This window comes from Sebastes umbrosus, chromosome 20, assembly GCF_015220745.1.
Source record: "Sebastes umbrosus isolate fSebUmb1 chromosome 20, fSebUmb1.pri, whole genome shotgun sequence".
Classification (NCBI taxonomy): domain Eukaryota; kingdom Metazoa; phylum Chordata; class Actinopteri; order Perciformes; family Sebastidae; genus Sebastes; species Sebastes umbrosus.
The window spans coordinates 25,622,756-25,649,957 of record NC_051288.1 but is presented as its reverse complement, the minus strand read 5'-3'; the positions used below and the strand labels follow the sequence as shown (position 1 = coordinate 25,649,957).

Below are 27,202 nucleotides of genomic sequence, written 5' to 3'. Positions count from 1 at the left end.
AAGGGAATTAATACAAAAAAGCAAGTTAAATATTTTTGCTAAATTTAACAACATTTATTTATTTATTGAGTCATTTATTTATTCTTTTATTTGAAATTTTGGCAGGTTCCGTCCTCCATATTGCTGCACCTAAATGACCTTTTCACTCTGCTGACTTGAATTTCATCATTCAATAAGAACACTAACTGCAATTAGAGTTTCTCAAGAGTAGATTTCCATCTGTGACACAGAAACACACTAGTGAGGGAGCCCTTAACGTCCTCAATACGGCGGCTGGCTGGCGAAGAGCTCTGTCTGACAGACAGCCGCCTCTGACTCAACTTCACTACGAAGGAAGAGTTAGGAAAGTAAAACGCAATCACATCCACCGTGTGTCATCTGCTTTCAGCAGAGCCGGCTGTGGTGAAACGTGATGGGAGGAACTAACGGAGGAGGAGGGAGATGGTTTATGGGCCAGACGTTTGAGTTGTTAGTGAGGAGCTTTAAGGAGCTTTACCTGGCGGACAGCGAGCGACAGGCCGTGGGACCTGAGCCCAGCAGGGAGCAGATTACGGTGTGAAGGGTGAAAGGAAAGTTAAGTCTGCTACAAAACAGGAAACTCACTGGTGAACACGTTTAAACGACAGAGCGGACTGGACTGAGGATAAAAGGAGGAGATTGTTTTGAACAGCGACAAAACAGAATATAATATTCTCAAGAAATAAAAAATGCTCATGAAGGTACTGAACCACAGAGAGAACAACCTGCTGTAGTCTGTTAAAGGCCCAATCTGTAATCGTTTTGTGTATTACAACTATATTTACTGTCTTTGAAGATGTCGTCTATGGTAAAAATATTCAAGTTGTACACAAAGTTGCTTTAATGATGAAGAAAATGATTAGAAATTGATCCGGTTATTTTTGTGCCGTGTTAAAAGAGCCATCAGAAAACTATTTCTTAAAGCTGCACTAATCAATATTTTTATATTAACAAAGGCTCAAATGACAAACCCACAGAGATCATCTGACTCTGCTGAGCGTTTTAGCATCTTTTAGCTCTTTGTTTTGGTTTTGCAGCTCTGAAACTTTACTGTTTTGGTTCAGTCTCATCGGTCTCATCAACAAGCAAAGTTCTGATATACCAACTATAGCTAATACACTTCCTGTTTAGCACCAAACGGGAGACAAACAAAGTTAGCGACTAGCTGGTGAACATAGTGCAGCATTTAGCAGCTAAAGAAGAGTCGGTGGTGGAGACCAAAAACAGAGATAAAAGAGAATATAGAGCCCTTTTCTGTTAGAAAACATGATGAGGTATTTTGTAGGCGGAGCGTTGAGTCGAGGCAGAGAAACTCTGGACTTTCACCCAGAAGACCGCTGTTCATGTCCCGCGTGAAACCACAGGTCAAAGTTGATTTATTTGTCACGTAACTTCCGTACTTAAGTTACACCACTTCCGGTGTCATTTCAACTCAAATCGCGATCTTTCCTAAACCTAACTGAGTAGTTTGTTGCCTAATCCTAACCAAGTCGATAAGCTGAGTAGTTTTATTTTGGAAAGACTGGAGTGGAAATTGACACATGCATCATGTGTTGCTGGACATTTGCATGAAAACGCACTAAAAACACGTTGTTGAAAGCGTGCTGAGCGTCACGAAGAAAAAGTTAAATTGGTGTCCGTGTACACGAATCAAAAAGATGAACTATTTCACAAACTGCTGTGAGACTGTTTTTGTTTGGTAAATCACAGATTGAGCCTTTAAAGTCAAACAACTTGAACATAACAGAACGAAGCTAACGGACTTCAGACGGGCACAAACGCAGAAAACAATCAAGTGATAACCCAGTAACAAAATATTTATAGGCAACAAGATGATGTAAATTATCCCACTGTGACAAATCGCTGCCATCCCGCCTCTTACAGTATCAAGTTTGTCATTAGAGTAGTACTTGCATAACAACTAGAAGGCGTCAGCTGAGCTCTACGTCGGCCGATCAGAAACCACCGCGAGAAAGAGAAGCGAGGAAGTGATGAAAGCAAACACGAAGTGGAATTATGACGGCGTGAGCGTGAAGGGGGGAGGATATGATGGGAGAGGTGTCCCTGCATCATCCTGACTACAACAACATATTCCTGTTCTATAGAGAGGCACATAGAAGGCAAGTTACAGTTTAAAAGCATTTACGTGTTTGAGCCAAGAAGAACACGACAGAAACAAAACAAACACTCAGAGAGAGAGAGAGAGACGTCTCTGATGGATCAACGTCTCCAGAGGGAAAACAGCAGTTGTAATAAATAAAGAGAAACTGCAGTAAATATGTCTGGGGGGGGGGGGCACCTGGATCTAAATAATAACAACAATAATTAATATAATATTAATAATAATAATAATAGTAATAATATCCAGTTCTTTTCATGTTGAACACGGAGTGGAGAGGGTTGTGATTGGCTCAGTACAGACAACAAGGAGAATATGGGCAATCTTCTCCCACAACAACGTCCACGCACACACACAAGCACACACAAGCGCGCGCACACACACACACACACACACACACGCACGCACACACACGCACACACACACAGACGCAGCCAGAGCCCAAAAGGTGTCGACCTGCTGTGATCAGGGGGAGAGCAGTAGAGGTGCAGTACCTGTTAGTGACCACTAGGAGGGGCCTTGAATCTACAACTGTTCCTCGTTGAGCCTGTTTTCACCCTCAGATATATTCTGTACATGCAGTCAATTAATAAACCGATGCAACACTTGCTTTGAGTATACAAACATTTAGATTATACATAGATAGCATTATATCATTCATCTTTTTTTTATATATATATATATATAATCTGCACCTCTTTTCACTCTTCAGCTAAAAGAAGTTTGACCGTGACAACGACGAGCCGACGGGCCGACCGGTCGCCTCGCTGAATGTTTGAGTAGTAGGCGGTGCACGGAGGTGGGACAGATGTAGGGAGGGTGGTTTTGCATACAGACATGTTAAATTATTCCAGATTAGGTGCGAGGCCGCCGCCGTCGCCCCCACCCCCCCTCCCATGTCAGGTGACGTACAGAGAGACATGGAGAGCCAGGTGGGGGGGCGGGGACAAACTCCTCGCTCCGCTTCGCCAGCCTCTCCTCGGGGCTCCGTCGGTTTCTGGAGGGAGGGGTGAGAGCAGGCAGGGTGGGGGTGCGGGGGGTCCTGCAGGTAACGGGGGGCTGTGATTGGTTGCTTTTTGTATTTTTTTTTCTCTTCATAACAGATCTTCACTCCGTCCCTGTGCGAGTGTGGCGACGACTCAGTCCCCCAAGATGACTTTCACAAAGGTAGCCACGTCGGTTTCTTTGGCCTCGTGGGAGGTGAAGAAGGGATGTTGCTGAGGAGGAAGACGACATTCATTCAGTCTGAGAGCAACGACAACATCAGACGTGTGTTTCATATGATTCAGCATCACAGCTGATCTACTCATATTAGATGTGAGGGAGAGGACTTTCAGCCACATAGAAATACCGGTCTCAGTGCTCCCTCCGGTGTCTGAGTAACAGTATTACAGGATGCATGCAGGTTATTAAACAGCAGATTAAACCCCCCCCCTCCAGTGGATTTCGGCTTTTCTATAATATTTCATATTTAGTTGTTGATCAGCCACACTGTTTGCCAACATTTTGTTCTGACAAATTACTTAATTTTGAGCTCAAAGTAATAAAAAAAAAGGTTGTTGGTAAAATGTGAATATGCCGTTTGACTTTAGTAGAAGCTGCAGGTCAAAGGTCGTCCTTCAGGTTCACTCATGCTCGCTTGAGTCTGAGCAGCAGCAGTGTGTCTTTCTAGTTAGTTAACTAGTTAGGTGTAGTTAGCTAGTCCAACTTGTTGTTTTCATTTTATTTTTGGCTTCCTCCGCCTCACTTTAGTGTGTTTATCTTCACAACGGCGTGTGTGCAGTGAGCGGATGAAATCAACGCAGTGAATTACACAAAATCCCACCGACTGTCGCTTTCTCTCGCGCTCTCTTCTTTACCGTCTCCTCCAGCTGGATATAAATTAACGGAAAGCAGCCGATACCGGAGGTTTGCGGGCCTCTAACAGGTCAGAGCGACGGGGAGCACAACTTTCAGCTCAAGAGAAAAGTCCCGTTAGAGAAATAAAGGAATCTCAGAGCAGCCCGGTGTCGGTGCTGGAGCTGAGGAGAGAGTGACCGGTGCTGGTGGACGGTGCACCTCCAAAAACGTCCCCGAAAACTGCATTTCAAACGGCGTAACCTTGGCAACATGTCTATCCGTCTTCCGGTGCGCTGTGGCCGACGGTGTGGCGGTGCGGCTCCTCGGTGGCGCTGCAGCAGCAGCCAGACGGCCGCCTCGCCAGGAGGAGACGGTGAAGCAGAAGAGCGAGTGAGAGAGAGTCGGTGTGTTGTGGTCTGATAAACGGTAAATTCATCTAAACTTGGTTGGAAAACGATGCAAACTGGTTGCCACGGTGATGAATTACAGTACGTCTGACTATTAACCACACCCCCATTCTCTGTTTGAGAAAGAACGTTAACCAAAAAACAGGAAGTAAAACTCTCTGGAGGAGGGCTTTAATGACAAAATAACAGCACTCACCATGAGTTCTGTGTAAGTCGGCCGCTCTTTGGAAACTTTCTTTAAGCTGCAGAAGCAAAAAGCAACGTCAACATTAATTCATATAACTGATGGAGCTCATCACCGACACCTCAGCCATGTGCTGATCTCCAGCCTTCAGACTCAGTCTGGATCTCAGAGCAGTACGGAGTTAGTTTTTACTTTGACCTGCACATTTATGCATCGAAGTTCCCTCTAGAGTATAATCTGTGGAGGAAGGATGTAAAGAAGACAGGCGAGACACTACAGACACTTCATACGCTGGTCAATATTCACATTTTGGGCTATTTTGCTTCCATAAGAAGTCATAAATTTCATTACTTTGTCTATTTGCGTCTGTAGATTTCTCCTAAATTCACCAAAACTTAGCATTACATGATGCCTCATTTGTATCTTTAAACAAAACATTTCACAAAACTTGTAATTAGTCGCAAGAGAAACAAGAGAAAAGGACGAACCACAGAGAGGAGAAGTCCACGAAGTCGGGGGAGAACTGGTCGGCAGGAAGCTGGGGCGAAGGTTCTTCCACCACCTGCTTCAGCTGCTGGAACGGCGTTCCCCACGAGTCGTACGGGAAGCGCAGGATGGCGAGCTCGATCTGAAACAGAGGTCACTCAAACACTCAGAACACGAACCGTACGAGAACACCGGGATCCTGGTTTTAAGGTCTTAACCTGTCAGGCTTTAATGAGAGATCTGCTATTAATTCATTGATACCATGTGACAAATTTATTTAGCTTTGTATTAATTCCTTTATTTGTTTATTTTTCTGTTAAATTTTAACTTTTATTTATTTATGTATTTATTTGTATTAATTTTTGCATTTATTTATTTATTTTTGCATTTATTTTTTATTTATTTATTTATTTTTGGATGATTTTCTCTTTGTATTTCACCCCTTATTTATTTCGCCAAACTTATTTATTTATGTATTCTTTTCTTTATACATTTCTTTTTACATTTCTGCCTCATTATACAAATGAGGGTGCTGTCAATAAATGCATGAACACATAAAAAAAAAAACATACATTTAAAAATAAATATAAAAAATTAAGTGCAAAAATAAATAAATAAATTTAAAAATGAATAATAAAATAAATACAGAAATAAAGAAAAGGGAAAGTTAAACAGAAGAGTAAATAAATAACAGAATTAATACAAAGATAAATAAATGAAGATGCAAATTAAAACAGAAATATCAATTTATGTCACATTTTATCAATTAATTAATGGCTACATTTATTTTCAATATTATTTTTGCTGCATTTAATGACATAATTATTTATCAAGTTATTTCTTTTTGGGTTCCATCCTACATAGTATAGGTGACACTGACGCTATCCAGGTTTGTAATTTAGTGCATATTCAATTATTCTTAATCAACTTATTAATTAAACTTAATTTATTTATTTAAATTTATTAATTTATTTATTATAATTTTTATTTATTTATTTAAATGCATATAATTTCATTTTTTTATGTTTATTATTATTTGCCCTCTTTGCATTATACAATACATGACAATTTTATAGAACCACGTATCTGCTTATTGTGTCGCGTTGTCTCGCCGTATTATTCAGATATATTTACATTTACATAACACACACCTAAAATACTCCAAAATCCCAATCAGAATACAACTGTACATGTGAACCCACTCAGGGAAGTCCAGTATATATCTCAGTGTCCACATCTTACCAGGACGTTGATGCTACACAACGACCCGTTTTCAGCCTTCAGAACAACGGATTCAAAATCTCATCAGCTGCTTCACTTTGCAGTTATTTCACTTTTCACTGTCCAGGTGGTTCTTAAGTTCTCGAGGACTAACAGATGCTCCAAAATCACCCAAAGTGTGTTTTATTGGACACACCGATTGCTCTCTCTGCCTCGTCCAGTGTTGATGAAACTATTCTTTTCACCTCCATCATTTTAAACCCCTCCTCGTCTCCTCGACCCACCAGACACTCAGACCGCTGCTGGAACATTTGCTGCTTAAAGCAGAAAGAGAAGGACGAGCTCAAATGACGGGAAACTGCCGTAGATTGCTGAATCCTTGACGCCAAAAATATATTCTCTGGTCTGAGTTGGAAAATGTGCAAATGAGAAAACTATGAATATTTAACAACTCATAATAAAACATCTAGACGTGTCTAGAGAGAGCCGTGCCTCATAGAACCAGATCGCTTTTTTATTACCGATCATTTTCACCCTTCGCGTACTTCATAAACGGAGATGAAACAAATTAAGGGAATTAAGCATGTGAATGAGAGCGAGTCTCCAATATAAAGTCACACAGAGAAATGAAGAATAAAGCTGATTTACCATGGTGATTCCTAAACTCCAGATGTCAGACTTGACGCTGTAGCCTTTCTGGTTCGTCTCGGGGTTGATCCTCTCCGGCTGCGGGACAGAAAGAAAAGGGTGATGTCACGTATGGAGGCGGTTGTCGGGGACGACCCGCACGCTTCCCTGTCATCCTAAACGTCCTTGTACACACACTGTGTTCCCTGAGCGCTCACCTGGCCCTAAAACACACTCAGCCAATCAGCAGCAGGCACGGTTAAAGTGTAACCGGATAATACTGAGACAGAGAGGTGGATTCTCTGCACGCTAAAGTAGCTGCTGTCGTTCATCAGCCAGAGAAAACATCCTGTTATCTGGATACTCAGATGTCTTTAAATCACATGTCCAAAGTCACACGTTTTTGGGTCACTTGTCAACACAACATATGACATGTTATCCTCGTTTCAAGCTGGAATGCGAGACTTTTACATCAACAACGCCAATGAAGCCGCCAGGAAAAGCTCTCATGACATCACCCATTGGTTTGTGGACTACCACTTTGAAGCCTTGTGTTCGGCATTTTGGCCGTCGCTATCTTGTTACCTCCGTCAAGGGCAGGGCCTAGGAAGGAGGTTTTGTTTTCACCGGCTTTGGTTCGTTGGTTTGTTGGTTTGTCCGTTAGGAATAGTTGGATGGATTTGAATGCATTGTTTTTTGAGGGGTGGGGTGTGGCATAATGAACAATCCATTAGTTTTGGTGGCGATCGAGGTCATGATCTGGCTTTGTGAATCTTTTTCGATAACTCCGCTCAGCCTGTGCATTAACACCACAGGCTTTAAGACATGCGCAGTGTAACTGATGACGCGTCACCCTGCCTCTCTCCTCCTGCCAGCTTTCCTCATCAAACACGTTGACATCACAGTTTACTTCGACCAAGGCACACTGGCTGACTGTTGCAACGAGTGACGACGACGCTTTAGGTTATTTTGTTACGATGCTCTGCGACGTACAGCTGATCTCGACATAAACAAAAACACATGTGGATGATGGTGCAAGCTGAATGGTGAGGGGGGGCAGCGACGTACATGAAACCTTTCTGGTAGCGACAATCACGAGGTAACCGCGCTTCAGGTTAGTCAGATGTAAAACAGTTAAATGACAGCCCACTGAATCTTCCCCGCTTACCGCCATGTAGGGTTTGCAGCCAGCGTCCATGGTTTTAGCCACAGAGTCGACCAGGTAGCCGCTGATGCCGAAATCGCACATCTTCACCTGGCCCTGCGTGTTGATCAGCACGTTGGAGGGCTTCACATCTGGAACCAGAGAGAAAGACGACACAACAAACAGCAGTTTACACAACAGAAGTGCTCGCCATCTAATTGTCGGAAAATGCAATTCTCGCTCCAAATCTCCAAATATCAAAAGTTTCTGATCCCAAATCACAGCATGGCTTTTTCTATGGTGTTCCTCAAGGTCTTGGTGTCTTAATGTGGGATTTTGGAGGGATTATTGATCATTTTTATCAATTCTCATGTAGTAAAAAAAGGTTAAATTTAGCACCAAATCTGTGGAACAAATGGTATCAACCCAAAAATGTAGACGTATATGATGAATGACCATCATATACTTCTATCATAATGTTCTAAACCCTTAAATATTTTAACAATCAACTTTAATGAATTAATTAAAGAAAAGAAAGAAAGAAAAGAAAGGAAGGAGCAGCAGAGTGGCGGTGCATCCCAGAGGAGGATATCGACGCGCTCTGAGAGCTTTAATGTTTCCTCTCAGGCTCTTACCTCTGTGGATGACTTGCAGATTGCTGTGCAGATGCTCCAGAGCTTTTACTATCTGTAATAACACAGCCCATAATAAGCAGAGAGTTACATAACCATCATTAAGCTAACGTGAGCTCCAGCATTCACAGGAAGTACGTCTTTAAATCGTTCACATTAACGTGTTTGAAGTGAACCCACCGAGACGGCGATCTTCCCCAGGATGTCCTCGGGGATGCTCATGCCCTTCTCGATCACCTGCTTGTAGAACTTGTCGAGGGAGGTGTCCATCAGCTCCATGCAGATCCACACGTCGCCCTGGCAACAGACGAGTCACATTTACAAAGAGACGAGGAAGAGCGGCAACAAAGCGCCAGGACGTATGTCAGACGGACAGACGGACGGACCGGAAGAAGCGGCAGATTTTCCAGTGTTTTTAGTCACGGAGAGGAAATCCTGAACATCCACTCGCTGCTGCAGGAAGTCGTCTGCATCCGTAAAACTCTTCACAGGTGTTTGTCATTAATACACAGCATCCGTCAGCAGGGTTTGATATTTATTACACTAATGCACATACAAAACAATACTCTTTTTGAATAACTTACTTTGAGAAATATGAAAATTTTTTCTGTTAATAAAAGAAGCCAAACTTCTCGTCTTAATACATATTTCTAAAATTCATAAAATAACGATTTGAATCAGAGCAAAGAAGCAGTAAACAAGATGATGAATATGAGCAGATGTGTGAGGTAATACTTGGTGAAACAGACACGTTTAAGGTGTTACTACAGATGTGTTGTGGTTTGTCGTTGTGGTGCAGCCTTGTGGTTGTTGTTACCTCTCTGAACAGCGCTCCGTAGAAGGTGACGGTGTAGTAACAGTCCACGGTCCTCATGGAGATGTCCAGATCCATCAGCAGCCTCTTCTGCTCCTGAGTGTTCACTGTGGCCCGAATCCGCTGAGGGACGACGACAGGAAGTACAACGGTTCAGGACTCACACAAGCAGACTGAACATATATATTTTTTTTAAATCTTGTTTGCTCCATTTCTACCCTCTGCTGCTTTTAAGATTCTTTCATTCATATACCCAACACCTTTAGTGGGTCGTGGTAACGTAGAAGTCGTCCGTCCTCTGGCCACTCACCTTCACAGCCATGATCAGGCCGCTGGGCACGTGCCTCATCTTGTCCACCACGCCGTACGCTCCTCGGCCGAGCTCGCAGATCTGCTCCAGGTCATCCGCCTTCACCTCGAAGTTCTGCTCCGACACAACGAGAGAACAAGGGGAGAACAAGGGGAGCCGGGTGAGAGGTGGACACAAACTGCTGTCAATAAATGAACGGAGCTGTGGTGACCGAGAGGATTAAAACAGTAAAACAACCTGAGTCAGTAAACACTGTCTCCTCCACGATGTAAAGAGTCAGTAAACACTGTCTCCTCCACGATGTAAAGAGTCAGTAAACACTGTCTCCTCCACGATGTAAAGAGTCAGTAAACACTGTCTCCTCCACGATGTAAAGAGTCAGTAAACACTGTCTCCTCCACGATGTAAAGAGTCAGTAAACACTGTCTCCTCCACGATGTAAAGGGTCAGTAAACACTGTCTCCTCCACGATGTAAAGAGTCAGTAAACACAGTCTCCTCCACAGATGTAAAGAGTCAGTAAACACTGTCTCCTCCACAGATGTAAAGAGTCAGTAAACACTGTCTCCTCCACGATGTAAAGAGTCAGTAAACACTGTCTCCTCCACGATGTAAAGAGTCAGTAAACACTGTCTCCTCCACAGATGTAAAGAGTCAGTAAACACTGTCTCCTCCACAGATGTAAAGAGTCAGTAAACACTGTCTCCTCCACAGATGTAAAGAGTCAGTAAACACTGTCTCCTCCACGATGTAAAGGGTCAGTAAACACTGTCTCCTCCACAGATGTAAAGAGTCAGTAAACACTGTCTCCTCCACGATGTAAAGAGTCAGTAAACACTGTCTCCTCCACAGATGTAAAGAGTCAGTAAACACTGTCTCCTCCACAGATGTAAAACTTAACTTCTTCTATTCAAGCAAACACAACAAATCATTTTGACTTGAGGCCAAGCCGAGCAGAGAAAAGCAGGAACCTCTGCCAATGGAAAATTCCACTTATTTGATGAGTTTAAAATAAATATTTTTACTGCCCGACGGGCAATAAAAGACATTCCAGTCTCCCCACAATCAGAAGTGTTCAATTCGGCCGTAATGTTCAGCGGGGCGTTCTTTACAGCGAACGCAGCCTTTACTGAGCCGACCTCTGTGCACCAAAAATACACCGGCAGAAGGAAAAAAAGTAAACAGTGAGGAGTTATGTAAGAGGAAAAAATATAAACCTTGAATGGGATTAGGAAAGGTGCAAAGATGAAATAAAATTACCTTCTCTCCGATGGTTACACAAGCTTTCGAATCCAAATCTCTGGGGGGTCTGAAACACACAGAAACACACACACGTTTTATTACCTTTAAACTGGTTCAACTTCACAACAACAGGAACACGGTGAAGCAGAGAGTAAACGTCAGGACGAACACATGATGTCAAAGATCTGTTTGTCAATGAAAACATAAATGTCCCCGTCTCTGTCCTCCACCAGTCTGAGGACAGCAGATTCAAACTGCATCCTTCACTCATATTGTTCATACTGAGCTGAGGAACAACATTAAATCCTGTAAAAGCTCGTAAGTGGATTCTTCAGTCAAAGTTACAAACTGATTTATTAAAAAAATTAATAAAAAAAATTAAAAGAGATACTATTCAAAAATTGAACAAATAGAAAATAATTACAATCTAATAAATAAATAATTATAGGATCTAAAAAAAACAACAAATACAATTATAAAATTAAATGAAATCACAAAAATAAAAGATTAAAAAAATAAAATAATTCGGAAAAAAAATATTATTTTTAAATCAATAAAACAGAATAAAAAAATTGAATAAATTAAAAAAATAAAATCATAGAATTTAAATATATATAAAATACAAATTAAACATTGTCAATAAAAATCACAAAATAAAAAATTTCAATTCAGAAATAAAATAAATACAACAGAATAAAAAATCAAATGAATTAGAAAACAAATAAAATTAAAGATTTTTTTAAAACAAAAATTATAAAATACAAATTAAAGAAATAAATAAAATCACAAAATCAAATATTTAAAATAATCAATTCAGAACTAAAATAAATATTATTTTAAAATGAAATACAACAGAATAAAAAAATCTAATAAATTAGAAAATAAATAAAATTATCCAATTAAAAAAATTAAAAGGTAAATTAAATGAAAATGTAAAAGACAAAATAAAAATATAATTTTAACAAATAAAATCAACAATGTGACAGTGTCTCAATGAAGATAATAATAATAATAATAATAAATTCAACTTATATAGCGCTAAGATGATTCTCTTGAAGACAAACTGAACATTTAGTTCCTACATTTGCTTTTGTGTTCAAGTCGCAAACCCAGGACAGGCCGATGTACTCGCTATGAGAGAGAAATGATGATATGACCGTTCCTTGAACTGTTGAACACATTCAGCCTTCTGTCTACCAGGTCTACGCAGGTACAGTATGTGCAACACAGGAGGTGATGATGAATAAAGAACCTTGGATGTGAGAAAGCGTGTAAACATGAAGTAGTAAAGAGTCTTACACTGCGGCGGGAGGAGGCTGCTCAAACACCTCCTTGGGGAGCTTGAGCTTCCTCTTACCTGAAAACACACAAAACACAAAACATCATCAGAAAACTGAGGTTAATAAATAAATAAATAAAAACTCTCAGAAAGAGAAAATATAGAGATTTTACCCACGAGTCTCCTCTTTACAGACATGCCCACTTTATGATCATCACATGCATTATAAATGTGTTATTGTCTCCTATTCTAAAATGTCGTATCTGAATATTTCCGCATACTAGGGTCCCTAAACAGTCTTGAATTACATCTCACTGTAAAGCTGAGACTCTTATGGATCCAACGAGCCCAACTGTATTCATGTGTGATGATGTTAGTCCCCATAGGAGACATTTCATTGTAGTGAGACCATTTTTTTGAACATTGACCTCCCTGTATAAAATGACCTGTGGTGACCTCTAGGATAATCACAGCCTCATGAAACTTTACAGCCACAAACTAGAGACCTAGAGCATTCAGAGGATGGATGGATCAAACTAGAGACCTAGAGCATTCAGAGGATGGATGGATCAAACTAGAGACCTAGAGCATTCAGAGGATGGATGGATCAAACTAGAGACCTAGAGCATTCAGAGGATGGATGGATCAAACTAGAGACCTAGAGCATTCAGAGGATGGATGGATCAAACTAGAGACCTAGAGCATTCAGAGGATGGATGGATCAAACTAGAGACCTAGAGCATTCAGAGGATGGATGGATCAGACTAGAGACCTAGAGCATTCAGAGGATGGATGGCTTTCCTAGCTAGATTGACAATAAGGGGGTTTCTGAGCAGTTTACACAACAGAAGTGCTCGCCATCCAATCGCCAAAAAAATGCATTTCCTGCCAAATCACAGCATGGCTTTTTCTCTGGTGTTCCTCAAGGTCTTGGTGTCTTAATGTGGTATTAAGGAGGGATTATTGATCATTTTTATTTCTCCACTGGTAAAAAAAAAAATGGTTAAATTTAGCACCAAATCTGTGTAACAAATGGTATCAACCCAAAAATTGCTGCAACAACTTATGAGACCTAATAGAGCATGGAGATGAGCATCATATACTTCTATCATCATGTTCTAAACACATACACCTTTACAATTTATTTTAATCAATCATTTTTTAAGAACAACTTGACACACAGTGCTGAGCTGCATCTCAAATTAATCTTCAGGTTCTCAGCTTTCAGATGATGTACACCACTTCTATGTGACGTCTACCGTTGACCTGCTATCTCCCCCTAAAGACCCCCTGGAACCTCCTAAAAGAGACAGAAACAGGTCTATTGGGGGTCTCAGAGGGTTAAGAGAAAACCCTAAAATCTCTCAAGGTAACATCGTCATCAAATGACTCGTTTTATCCGACCAAAACGCAAAGACGTTCTGTTTTCTATCATATAAGATAAAGAAATTTGGGAGCATTTGAGAAGCTGGATGTTTGATCCAAATAGATGTTCTAGTCTGATCTCCAAACGTCACTCATCTCGGAATTTGTGCAAACTGCTGTGACAGTTCAGTGTGAGTGAAGTAGAAGCAGCAGACTGATGAGACTCCAGAGAGGTCGGCTGGTCGGTCTCGCCGGCAGCCGAGCATACCGCCAGATGAAAGCATACTTAGCTTCTTAACATAGCTCAGGATGAGAGATCAGTTGATCGGAGTTCATCAACCTTCAACTCTCTTTCTCCCTCCAGCAACAGCAAAACCTCATCACGTGAACTTTCAGTTTCCAGACAAGCCGCTACGAATGAAACGAGGACTAAATCAAATCTATTTTAGGAATCGAGAAACTTCAATCAAACCTTAGTAACGTTTAGAGTGAGTCAGTCAGTTGTCCTCTGAGGCAGATTTGTGCTGAGTAACTGGATCTGCATATTCAATGTCAAAACACTGATGACTCGCCGCTTCTGTCCAGAAGCTTACAGCAGACGTCCGGCACTTAAAAACTCCCACTGATGCAAAATGACTCAAACTTCCTGCAGCAGCCATCGTTTTGGTAATGATTTCCAAAGTGTCTCTGGAAAATCAATCAAATATGATCACAAAAAAGTATTTATTATTTATTTTTACTATTATTATTATTATTACACATTTTATTATTATTATTATTATTATTAACAATATAAAATCTTTATTTATTTATTATTATTATGTTAAATAATATTTTTTCAATTAATGTTTTAAATTCTGTAATTTTTCGTTAATAATTTCCAAAGTCTGGAAAATCAATCAAATTTGATCACAAAGAGTATTTATTATTTATTTTATTTATTATTATTATAAATAAAAAGTATTTACTATTTATCATATTTATCATTATTTTTAATAATATTTTTTCAATTAATGTTTTAAATAATGTAATTTTTGTTGATAATTTCCAATGTATATCTTGAAGATTTGATTACTTAACAATTATGTATTTTATTTATTATTATTATTTTCAATAATATATATTTTTTTATTGAATGTTTTGTTTTATATCATGTCAATTTTGTTAATAATTTCCCATGCATATCTTGAAATTCAAAAATATTTGATCACAAAAAGTAATTATTATTTATTTTAGTAATTATTTTTTATAAAAGAATTCAATTAATGTTTTGTTTTCTATTATGTAATTTTTTGTTAATAATTTCCAGTGCATATCTTGAAAATCAATATAATATAATCACAAAACTATTATTTATTTTAATTTTATTATTATTTTTAATGATATGTTTTTTTCAATTAATGTTATCTTTTAAATTACGTAATTTATTGTTAATAATTTCCTATGCACACCTTGAAAAAACAAAATAAGTATTGTCCAAACAACAGACGTCCGGCACTTGATGCAAAATGGCTCAAACTTCCTGCAGCAGCCGTCAGTGTAAACATCACAGAATGCTTCTCATGAACTTCTCATGCGTTACATCCAGGCTTCCATTTCTACATTTCCTGTTGATATAGCAACTGCAGCAGCGACCGATCTCATCTTTGAAACTTACGGTTGGATGCAGTAAGTGATTCCAGATCCTAATTGAACGTAACAGACGCCGAGAGCAAGACGAAAAAGAAGAAGAAGAAGAAGAAGAAGAAGAAGAGGAGGTCAGGCAGCTCAGGTGTGCTCGCTCCATCTGGAGGTGAAGGTTTAACGGCTGGGCGACTCGTTAACGGGGCGTCACAGGTTCCTGAGGGTGTGACTCTCTGTGTGTGTCCCGGCAGCATCAAACCTCCTCAGACCGGGTTGAACTGCTGCGAGCCGATCAGAGCCTGTTGCAGTAAAACGCTCGTTCACATCTGTTCTGACAAAGGTGACACCGGGAGGAGGGCCAGCCATGTTGGATCTGCCTCTGATGCACGACAACGGCTCTGAGCAGCAAAAAGCTTTAAAGGGATAGTGTGGGTGTTTCTCAGTGTGGTTGTATGAGGTTCTTCTCCATAGACAGTGTATTACCTACAGTAGATGGAGTTTGGAGAAGCAGACAGGAGTACCAGCATGGGAGCAAAGCAACATACTGCTGTGGACGGGGATTTTAGACACCTAAAATAATCAGTTTAAGTGTACGCTATATTTGGTGTATACTACACCATATGTAGCAGTTATCTATGCTCTCGTATAAGCAACCAGACTCCATTGAAAAAAACAGTGATTTTACCTCACAGAACACAGGAGTCGCTGGTCTACCGCTGCCTCCATCCGTTAGTTTGTTCGTGTTATTGTGTGATTTGGTGAATCCGAACTAACCAACTCCTGTGTTCTGTAGTGAAAATATTCTAAATATAGCGTACACTTAAACCGATATTGATTTTTTTAGGTGTCTAAAATGCGTCCAAAGCAGTACATTACTCCTATCTGCTTCTCCAAACTCCATCTACTGTCGGTAATACACTGATTATGGATAAGTAGCTCATACAACCACTCTGAGAAACACCCAAACTATCCCTTTAAGGTAATTAAAAGTAAAAGTGAAGGTGTGTCTTCTTCAAAAGAAGAGGAACAGCTCAAGAAGAAGAACTGGAATTTCTCACATTGTTGTCTTATTAAATATAAACACACACACACACGTAGCTGTGACAGATCTGTCAGTCAAAACGCTGTCCTGAAGGCATATCTCTCTCACACACACACACACACAGAGTGGTGCGTCCAGTATGTCCTGGTTTGTTCAAACAGTGCAGGGTGTGACGCTGCTGTGCTGTGCGGCCCTCCACCGGTGGCCTCTTGCTGCGGCCTCCTGGTCTCCACTTTCCAAAGCAGCTTTGTTGCACTAAAATGTCAGTTTGAGCCCCTCCTACATGCATTTACACAGACAACAATAGTAACTGGAGAACAACTCTCTGCTAACACACACACACACACACACACACACACACACACACACACACACACACACACACACACACACACACACACACACACACACACACACAATCCTCTCAATGCGTGACTTTAATACTAGAACAATATTTTCCATCTGCGTGACCTGATTGTCCGTGGCCTGACAACCTTCACTATCACATCAGTATTACTCATACTGTTCTATTTCTTTTCTTTATCCTCTTTTTGCATTTTTTTATTCTTTTTAATGTTATTTTTTTAACAATATTTTTTCAACTAATGTTTTGATTTAAATTATGTATTTTTTTGTTAAGAATGTCCAATGCATATCTTGCAAATCAATAAAATTTGATCACAAAAAATATTTATTATTTATTTATTTTAATTAATATTATAATTTTTAATAAAAAAATTCAATTAATGTTGTTTTAAATTATGTAATTTTTGTTAATAATTTCCAATGCATATCTTAAAAATCAAAACAATTTGATCACAAAAAATATTATTTATTTAGATTATTATTATTTTGAAATATCTATTGAATAAATATTGTTATTTATTTTATTTGTTATTATTTTTTGTATTTTTTTCCAATTAATTATATGTTTTTAATTTACGTATTTTTGTTAATTTTCAAATGCATATCTTGAAAATCAATTGAGTTTCATTACAAAAAATATTTATTATCTATTTTATTTATTATTATTCATATTTTCTAAAAAATGTTTGTTTAAAATAATGTGATTTTTTTTGTTAATTTCCAATGCATATTTTGAAAATCAATAAAATCTTATCACAAATTAAGAATTGCCCCAAACAGCGTTCAATGTGGCTTCACAACTGTGCAGAGGGGAGACGGACTGAAGGAAGAAACAGTATTTATAGGCACCTGAACACCAGAAGCTGCTTGCCTGCCGCTAACACAGCTCCCTAACTGACTGATGTGGATATACAGTATAACTGCACTAATGGATCCACATCCACACCCAAACTAATCAGTTCCTGATTGAGTCTGACTCATGATAAAACCTGCTGACTAACAAACAGAAGTAACTAAAGGTTCCACATGAAGAGATCGGATCAATAAATACTTTGCATTGCATTAACCTAACATGGAGCTTTGTCAGATGATTGACCTCAAACAATGTCAGAACAAAAGCTCCACTGTGTGACTACGACGACGCGACAGCATCCCTTCTCTTTCTCCGGGAGTGTGAATCTTCTGCCTTACAGCCGTCGGTGCGCTCGGATCACGAGACAAGAGGCAGCGTGCTCCTCAAAGACACATTTATCATCCAAACCTCAGCACGCATATTAACATGCACAATGCATCTCAGTCCACTTTAATATACACACAGGCGAGACACGAACGACGAGGAGCTGCAGGCACAGATTTATATGTAAAGTCATAAAGATGCAGACGATCCAGCAGCACGCATGCAAATCATCATGTGAAGTGTCTCAACTGACAGGAACGCTGCGACTGACCGACAGGAAATGACAGAGAGAGACGAACAGAGGTGTAAGAAAGAGAGAGGAGGAGGTGGTGCGGGGATCAGAGGGGCCCAGGATTATGTAATCTATGTGGCTGGCAGGAATATATGGAGGACGGAACCTGCCAAAAATAAAAATAAATGAATAAATAAATACAGTATGTATATCAATGTAGCAAAAATAATCTTAAAAATAAGTGTAGCCATGAATTAATTGATAAAATGTGACATACAGTAAATTGATATTTCTGTTTTAATTTGCTTCTTTATTTACTTATCTCTGTATTCCCTTATTTACTAAATCTTGTTTAATTATTGTTATTTATTTATTTTTATTAATTTTTAAATGCATTTATTTTTGCACTTATTTTTCATTAATTTTATATTTATTTTTAAATGTATGTATTTACTTCTGCATTTATTTATTTCTGCACGATTTTCTCGTTGCATTTCACCCCTTTTTTATTTCCCCAAACTTATTTATTTTCTGTATTCTTTTCTTTATACATTTCTTTTTTAATTTCTTTGTGCAGAGTAAATAAAAAAGGGAATTAATACAAAGATAAATAAATAAAAACAGAAATATCAATTTATGTCACATTTTATCAATTAATTAATGGCTACATTTATTTTTAATATTAGTTTTGCTACATTTAATGACATTTATTTATTTTTCGAGTCATTTATTTATTTATTCATTTATTTTTACGTCTTCCATACCTTGTATCGCGCATGCAGAAACGCACAATACCAGCTGGTTAACGTTGTGTAACGATTGGTTAGGTTTAGGCAACAAAACTACTCGATTAAGATTAGAAAAAACATCATGGTTTGTAATAAAATAACAACGTAATTTAACGTAAGTAAGTAACAACCGCCCTTAGCAAACTTTCTGACGTAGCGTTATGTAACTGGCGTAAAGTCAACGTTTACTTTTGGTTCCACGCGGGTGAAGTCTCCTGGGTTCGTTTGTACTTCATCACTTCATCACTTCATCACTTTCTCTGACAGAATGCAAAAAAACAACAAAAAGACGACAACATGCAACGTATCCGTGGTTTGCAGAAACGTTCTATACCAACATTTTTTTCCGGGCTGGAAACATAGAGAGCTAAAAATATCTCATTTCAGACGGTCTCCAGATTATGTTGCATAACTCAAATACACAATTCTTTCCTTTACTCTTGCTGAGCTCAGCAGATAACTCCACACTGCGGTCGGCAGTGTGGGTTAATTAAAAGCAGCAGCACATATCAGTCGCAGTGATTTGCAGCACATGAGCTCAAGTATGCAGTGAAATGCCAGAGCAAGGCCACAGGAGATGCGTGTCTTCGCTCACAGTTTCTGCCACGCCCGGTACGAGCATGCAATCAGCCTCGTCATGCATGCACGTCCGTTCGTGAAGACATAATGCTGACAGGAAGGTTTGCAGGCCGGTGTGCAGAGACGGAGATGTGCACAGAGACTCGGTGTGTGTGAGGCATGTGTGATAACGAGCCCTGGATCACGGGGATACGCGGCACCCGCGGTTCACCCACACATGCACTCTGGCTGGAATTCCAACAATCCCAAGAGTTCCTCAATGGAATTCCAGAGAGCCAGAGGAAGAAGGATCAATCACAGACGGCGGGAGGCAGTGACACAGGAAGGACAGGAAAAGACAGGACAGAAGGAGGGAGGGGGGGGATTTGAAAATAACTCCAGCCGGAGCCCTCGGCTCTTCGGCCCCCTCCGACTGCTCTGGCAATCCGTGAGATACTCTACACTTCCAAAGATGGCAGCTCCTTTAGGTTCCAGCTGTCGGAAGCTCCTTTGGGAATCGTGTCGTCACCGTTACACTTCCTGTGCACTCGGCTCAACTTGAACGATACTCGCAGAAAGCGGAGAGCGTCGAGAGTGTCAGCTTCAGGTCGCCTCGGAGCAAGAACGCCGCTTCCTCTGACCCGGTCCAGGACGGAGACCGGAGACCGCGATGGCACAGACGTAACGCTGCCACGATATCAGAGATTCACTACATGATTATATAATAACGCTATCAGTCAAATTCATCTTTAACTTTGTTTATTGTGCATTTTGAGTCTTTTTTGGCCATGACAGTTTCTCCACGCCAAAATTCAGCGTAAGTTTGGAGCGTTATTTAGCCTCCTTCAAGACAAGCTAGTATGACATGGTTGGTACCAACAGATTCATCAGGTTTTTATAGTTTCATATGATACAAGTATCTTCACTCTAGCTTTAATACTGAGCCTAAACAACTGCAAGTTGCCTTAAAGAAATTAGAGGCGTTAAAATGAATTTGCGTTGACGTGTTATTATCGCGTTCACTTTGACAGCCCTAGCAATAATAAATTCTCCCGGCGAAGACACACAGTGTTTGCTCATCAAATCCGTGGCACTTCAGAGCAGCGCAAATATATATATTTCCCTCCAGAGGAAAGAGACTTTCAGCTTTGATCTTTAAATGTTTCTCAGACAATTCAGAACTGTGATTATGAACAGAAGATGTCAATATCATCAATGTCTCCATCCAGCTGCAATAAATGACATTAGTTGCATCCACTACCTTGCAGCGCAAAGGCTGCGCTACGGTGCAACACCTCCTCCCTCACCCCATCACGACCACGAGGGTTCCTCCTGGTTGACCTGGATTTATGTCTCATTTTCAGCACACACTAATCTTTTTTTCTCTCACACCTCTGCTTGCCTTCATGCAACAAAGCTGAAATAAACAGGAATTGTTTGAATGTCCTACATATTGTTGCTATCTCTTTCAGCCGTCAGAGAAGTTGCAGTCTGAATGCATGCAGTCAACCCCCCCCCTCTCCCCCGAAAACAGAGGTACAGTTAGTGGATCATGTGAACAATGCTCTGAACAATTCTACTGTTATTGCAGCAAAAAAAAAGCCACTATAGACCTGCAACAATCGGCCCGTTGAAACAGCAACTTTAGTATCTGTGCAGCTGAAAAAGAAGCCTCCATTTGCATGACAAACGGGACATTTGTGCAGAGGCGCGAGGGCCGGCGAGGCTGCAGGGGGACACGAGCTGGGAGGGCCGCTGTCACTCTGCCATCGGACAGCCGAGCACGCTATACAGCACTCAGCTCAGCTCAGCTCAGCACGGCACAGCACAGCACAGCACAGCGCAGTGTCTGGGCCACACAGGGAATCGCTCGAGAAGGAAACGCAAGACTTAACACACATCCGAGCCAAATGATGTGAGAATAGAAGGAAAGCAGCAGCACGGTGAAGAAGGGACTGGCAGGATTTCAATAAAACAAGAACATGATGCTGATTTTAGCTCTGCACATTGGTACTCATTTCCTTCAGTAGTTGTAAGTTATACAACACAGTCTGTGCAGGGCTGCAAGAAGTAGTTGAGCTAAATGTGTTCATTACACTGAGCATCACAAACTGTGGAAGTTTATCAGCGTTATAATGTTATTTACTAATTCCCTGATGAGATAGTTCAGAGTTTGATCAGATAATTTAATTTATTTGGGTAGAGTTCTTTGAGAACTTTTTTTGTTAAATGAAAAAAAAATGTTTTGCAGAAATTCTTCTAAATTAAATTAAAACCAGCATTAACTGTTGTTGTTTTTAACCACTCGGAGGCTAAAAGCTGTAAGCACAACACAAACTATTCAAACATGGGGAAGAAGAAAAGTTCCACAGTGTGTAACGACTAACGAATGTCAGCAGCGCGGCTCAGCTGCGTGTCAAGCCTGGTTTATGGTCGCCGTAGTGAAACCGGCGCAAAGTGCAGAAAATGACGTCATCACATCTTTCACGTGGTGTGCGAAGGCTCCACAAGTTGTTGCGGTGGTTTGTCGTGCACCTCTAACAATTACAGTACACAAATGCAATGTTTGGCGGTCCGTACGTCGGTGTTTAGTGTTTTAATCAACCTACTTTCCTTTCCGGTACCACTTGTTGACTTCCTGCTTATCCACAGAATATTTTGTTTGAACGCCTCCTGGCGTTTCGGAGCATATTGCAACAAACAACGCGCTGAGCATGAACGCCTCCGTGCATGCTTATAGTGCGTGTGCCATCTACAGAGGCCCGCGCCACGGTGTCTCGCGTGAGTATGAACAAAGCTTCAGCTGCATCTCTTCTAGAGATTCAAGGTCTCGCCTATTTTTACCACGAGCCGCGCAGTTCACAGCAACAACAGACAGTATATTGACAGTATACCAACGTCTGTATATGTAGAATATGTCACGGACATGAAAAAAGTAATTTATTTATTTTAGTTATTCTAAATCAACACTTCCTGCTTCCGTTTCAAACTAAAAGCCCTCTAGCGTTTTTTTCTGTGGACAGAATTCCTTCACTTGTTAACACGAGGCTTTTACTGGACAGTGTTGTAGAAGATGCAGTGACTTGCACGGCTTCATGAATGAATAAAGTACGGGGTTTTAATTGTGGATTATTACTATTATTTACAAATGAGCACACATTTCTTAACCTTTTTCTGTCTAAAATAAATATAAATGACATTCACAATGAAGTGAAATGGCCATCATGAAAGGCAAACTATGTAGAAAGAAAGAGCTGACAGCAGCAGCAGAAATGCTGTTAGTGTGGACACCACAAGCGTGAGAGACGCAGAGGTTCAGCGACGCAGCCGCCACGCGTTGCTGCCGTGTGCTGTCTGGTCCAGGCATAAGCGTTCATGAAGCACCTTCACCATCGTCCTATCAACAACAAATCATCAACAACAAACCATCCGAGAGGTAACATGTGGGATCATAGATAGATGACATCGTGCATAAAGGAAACGCTGTTAGCTGCCGTACAGTAACATTAGCAAAAGCACCATGAAACTACAGCATAGTTTAGAATTAGGCTACATGGATTGATGTGTTAGTTCTCATATATTCACAGCTGACTTTTTCTAAAAACTGAAAACTGTAACAACGACATGACGGTTACTGTAACCTCAGATTTGCATTAATTTCCTTCAGCAGTTATGAGATATGCAATAACTGTTTAAAGCTGCAACCAACAATTAATAGTTTGTTTCGTCTAAACAACAGTCAAAATTCCCCAAAGATATTCAATTTACAATCATATAACAACTGAAAAAGCAGCAAATCCTCAGAGTGGAGAAGCTGGAACCAACTAATGTTTTTTACCTAAACGCTTTTCAGAAACGTTGAAAAACATCCGCCACAATTCCTGAAGCCCAAGGCGATGTCCTCAGTTGTGTTCAACCAACAATCCAAAATCAAAACTTAGAATTATCGCCTCGCGGTTGTACGCCTCCGCCAACGAGTCAAGTTGCAGTTTACTTCCATAAAATTGAAAAAAAATTCTTCATATTCATTTTTTTCTGATTTCTTTTACAACAACACATTTCTCAGAGCCCCACAGCTTGTTTCGTCTGAACAACAGTCAAAACCCCCCCAAAGATATTCAATTTACAATCATATAAAACTGAAAAAGCAGCAAATCCTCAGAGTGGAGAAGCTGGAACCAACTAATGTTTGGACATTTTTACTTGATGGATGATTAAAACGCTTTTCAGAAATGCTGAAAAACATCCGTCACACTTTCTAAAAGCCCGAGGCGATGTCATCAGTTGTGTTCGACCAAACTAGAATTACCGCCTCCCGGTTGTTGTTGCCTCCGCCAACCTGTCAAGTTGCAGTTTACATCCATACCGTCCAAAATGTCACCACTATATAATTTGATCGTGTTAAGTGTCCGCACACACGCTGCGTCTTTTGCACGCTCAAATCCATTGTTGTTGTCAATAATTTGGCTTCATGCGGCTCAGAAGCAACTCTCATAGAAATGAACGGGAGCCTGCCTACAATGCCGTATCCAGATCTCTTTATACATCCATGTTCCGTGCATGCTTGTGGCATGCGCGCCACCCACTGAACAAGACACGTCCAAAAGACATAAATTTAACGTCTCTGTCAACTGTCCAAAAGACATCAATTTAACTAGGGATGCACCGATACCCGATACCAGTATCGGGTCCGATACTGTGCTCATGTACTCGTACTTGCAAACCGGCTCCAATACAACGGCACCGATATCACTTTACTGCAGCGTGACGTTAACCTCTCGTCACCATCTTTCGGGTCCTCATGCTCCACGTCCCTGACGGTGCAGGCGAGACGGGCCGGTGGTGCGCCCAACCCCGTGGGGCCGGGATCCCACCTCAGCCAGCCCATAATCTGACTTACATTTCTATAGGAATCATGCTTTCACACGGCTGTAGCAGAACTACTGACTTGGCTTTGAGGTGACACTTTGTGCCATTTCGTTCTTGTTTGTCGTACTACAAAGATTCAAGACAAAAACCTCATGTAGTGAATAATCGACCAATCGATTGTTTCAGCTCTAGATGTGTGTGTTTGTGTGTGTCGTTTCCTGCCACGTACATTATCAATGAATGACAACAGAAACCTACTTCTGCTTTCAGGAAAGTCCCAAACCGACTCATTCATATACAGAGAAAAAAAAAATGTCTGTGCATTATTCATCATCATGAACTGGCTGCAACAAGACAGTTCCTCTGTGTAGGTGGGTGGACAATTGACTGTAGCAGATAAACAGTGTGAGGCTGTGACCATCGGGGGCTCTCTCTCTCTCTCCTACCTGCTCATGTCTCTCGCTCTGTGTGTGTGTTGTGTGTTCTGCATGTTGTGCAATGAACCAGCCTCACTTTGGACTTCTTGGAAAACACGGTACGGGGAGGAAAAGCGCCTGAGCTGCTTTCACTGCTTTCACTGCAGCTGTTTTTTTCCTGCATTCACCGATGACCTGTGAGAGCTCTCCGGCTGCAGGACAGTTTACTCCACAGCTCGTGTTGTTGTTGCTGCTGCACGGTGATAAAGTTTGGGGTCAAAGTGTGACATGCATGCTTTCGTGTGCACGCTGAGGGGGAAAAGCTGAACATCAGTGGACACGCCACCCAGGGGTTTGACACATATCCAGTTGCAGTTGGACAGAAGCAGCAGCAGCTGACAGAATGGGACTTTTTGCATGGAGACTTGTGTTTTAATAGAAGCCCCTGTTCCTGAACTCACCACCACTCAAACTAAATCTATTATTAGATTTTCCATTTTCTGTCCCATAAGCAGAAATCAGCACCCAATAAACACTCAAAGTTGACCACTGACAGCTGCAGCCTGTCACGTCCCCTCCTGCACCAAAAAAACACGTATATTTGCACCCCTGCACGCCACTATGGCTTACATTATTTACCTTGAGCATGCATGCACTCGTGCAGTTTTATTCTAATAAAGAGTTGCAGTGTGCTTGTCTATCTCGTGACTGTTGCAGGCTCCTCTTCATCTCATCCCTGCTGCCTGTGCGCTGCTGCTAATAGCGTCAGTGTGAGTGAGTACACACACACAGCATCGTCTTACCAGGAACTGTGCAAAGGGGAAGATCTGAAACAGGAAATGCAACTGACCCTTTCTGAAACATTGTAACTTTAAAATGCACCGGCCGTGCTGAAGCTGCAGCGGTGCATGTTGCAGAGCGTGCAGCAGTGATTGCATGATGGTAGTTTTGCACAGATGATCGGTTTCATATCTTCTTACCTCCCTTTGGCTGAGACATTTCCCCTTTGCTTTGATGAGGGGGAGGGGAAGCACAAAAGACTTTGCTGCCTTCTTTCTCACTCCCTCCCTCCATCGCACCGAGCACTGGAGCTTCAGCGGCTTTGCTTTTGCAACAAAAGATGCAAAATACAAGCCTCGATCTTCATGCACTTGGAGCCTTTTTGCGTGCGCAGCGTGCGTGTCCGTGCACAGAGCGACGGTTGCAGTGCACGGCCTCCTGCAGGCGTCTGGAAGGAGGTTATTCTGCAAATGCACTGCAAAGAATCCTCCGCAGCTCTTACATGATGGGCCAAGGCTGGCAGCTGAAAGCTCCTAACTTGGATCAGTGTGAGCCTCCTGCGAGACAACGCTCTTCCTGCTTGGAGCGCAATGCATGATGGGAGCTGTAGTTCACAGCGTTGAGTTGAGGCAGAGGACTTCTTTATGTCTCAGTGCTTTGTTTTTTACATTTACACTCTAGATCTGTGGAGGACGGCACCTGCCAAAATAAAACATAAATAAATAAATGATAAATTGATGAATAAATAAAGATGTCATTAAATGTAGCAAAAATAATATTAAATATAAATGTAACATTAATTGATATTTCTCTTTATTTCTCTTTGTATTCATTCTCTTAATTATTTACTCTTCTGTTTAATTTTCCCTTTTATTTATTTATTTTTGCAAGTATTTTTTATATTTATATTTAAATGTATGTATTTATTTATGTATTTATGCATTTATTGACAGCCCCCTCATTTGCATAATGAGGCAGAACTGCATAAAGAAACGTGTAAAGAAAATAATACAGAAATAAATATGTTTGGAGAAATAAATAAGTGGTGAAATGCGAAGGGGAAAATTGTGCATAAATAAATAAACAAATAAATAAATAAATAAGTACATTTATAAATAAATATAAAATAAATACAAAATAAATGCAAAAATAAATACATAAATAAATAAATAAATAAAAGAATAAATGCAAAAATAAATTTAAAAAAGGGACAGTTAAACATAAATGTAAATAAATAAGGGAATTAATACAAACATAAATGCATAAAGAAGCAAATAAAATCAGAAATATCAATTTATGTCACATTTTATATTTATCCTTTTAATATTATTTTTGCTACATTTAATGACATTTATTTCTGGAGTCATTTATTTATTTATTCATTTATTTTTGATTTTGGCACGTTCTGTCCTCCATATAGTACTGTTTTGTATCAGTTATTATTATGTATTAATGTGTAAGCAGCCTTTTAGTGTTCATTTTAATTACTTTATCAACTGTTTGGTGGATTAATCTTAACAGTGCATTTTTAAACTGAAAAATAAAATTGACGTGACTTAAGAATTATTTTTGTGAGGTGATGAAAACATGAAATCACAGGACAATTTTCAGTTTAATTTTAAAACTTCAGTAAAAATCTTTATTATTATCAGGTAACATTGATTA

At 40.2% G+C, this 27,202-nt stretch overlaps 1 protein-coding gene across 1 annotated transcript; it reads right to left on the bottom strand.

Annotated features, from left to right (window-relative positions):
* Nucleotides 1-26,235, bottom strand: map2k6 (mitogen-activated protein kinase kinase 6). Its single transcript, XM_037754211.1, has 12 exons — nt 25,738-26,235; nt 12,342-12,399; nt 11,061-11,109; nt 9,802-9,915; nt 9,495-9,614; nt 8,858-8,974; nt 8,681-8,732; nt 8,070-8,197; nt 6,923-7,000; nt 5,056-5,195; nt 4,580-4,625; nt 1-3,354 (listed from the first exon to the last, which is right to left on the bottom strand). Exons 1-12 carry the CDS (start codon nt 25,829-25,831, stop codon nt 3,277-3,279), a joined length of 1,074 nt encoding a protein of 357 aa, XP_037610139.1. The 5' UTR covers nt 25,832-26,235; the 3' UTR covers nt 1-3,276.
* Nucleotides 26,236-27,202: the final 967 nt, after the last annotated feature.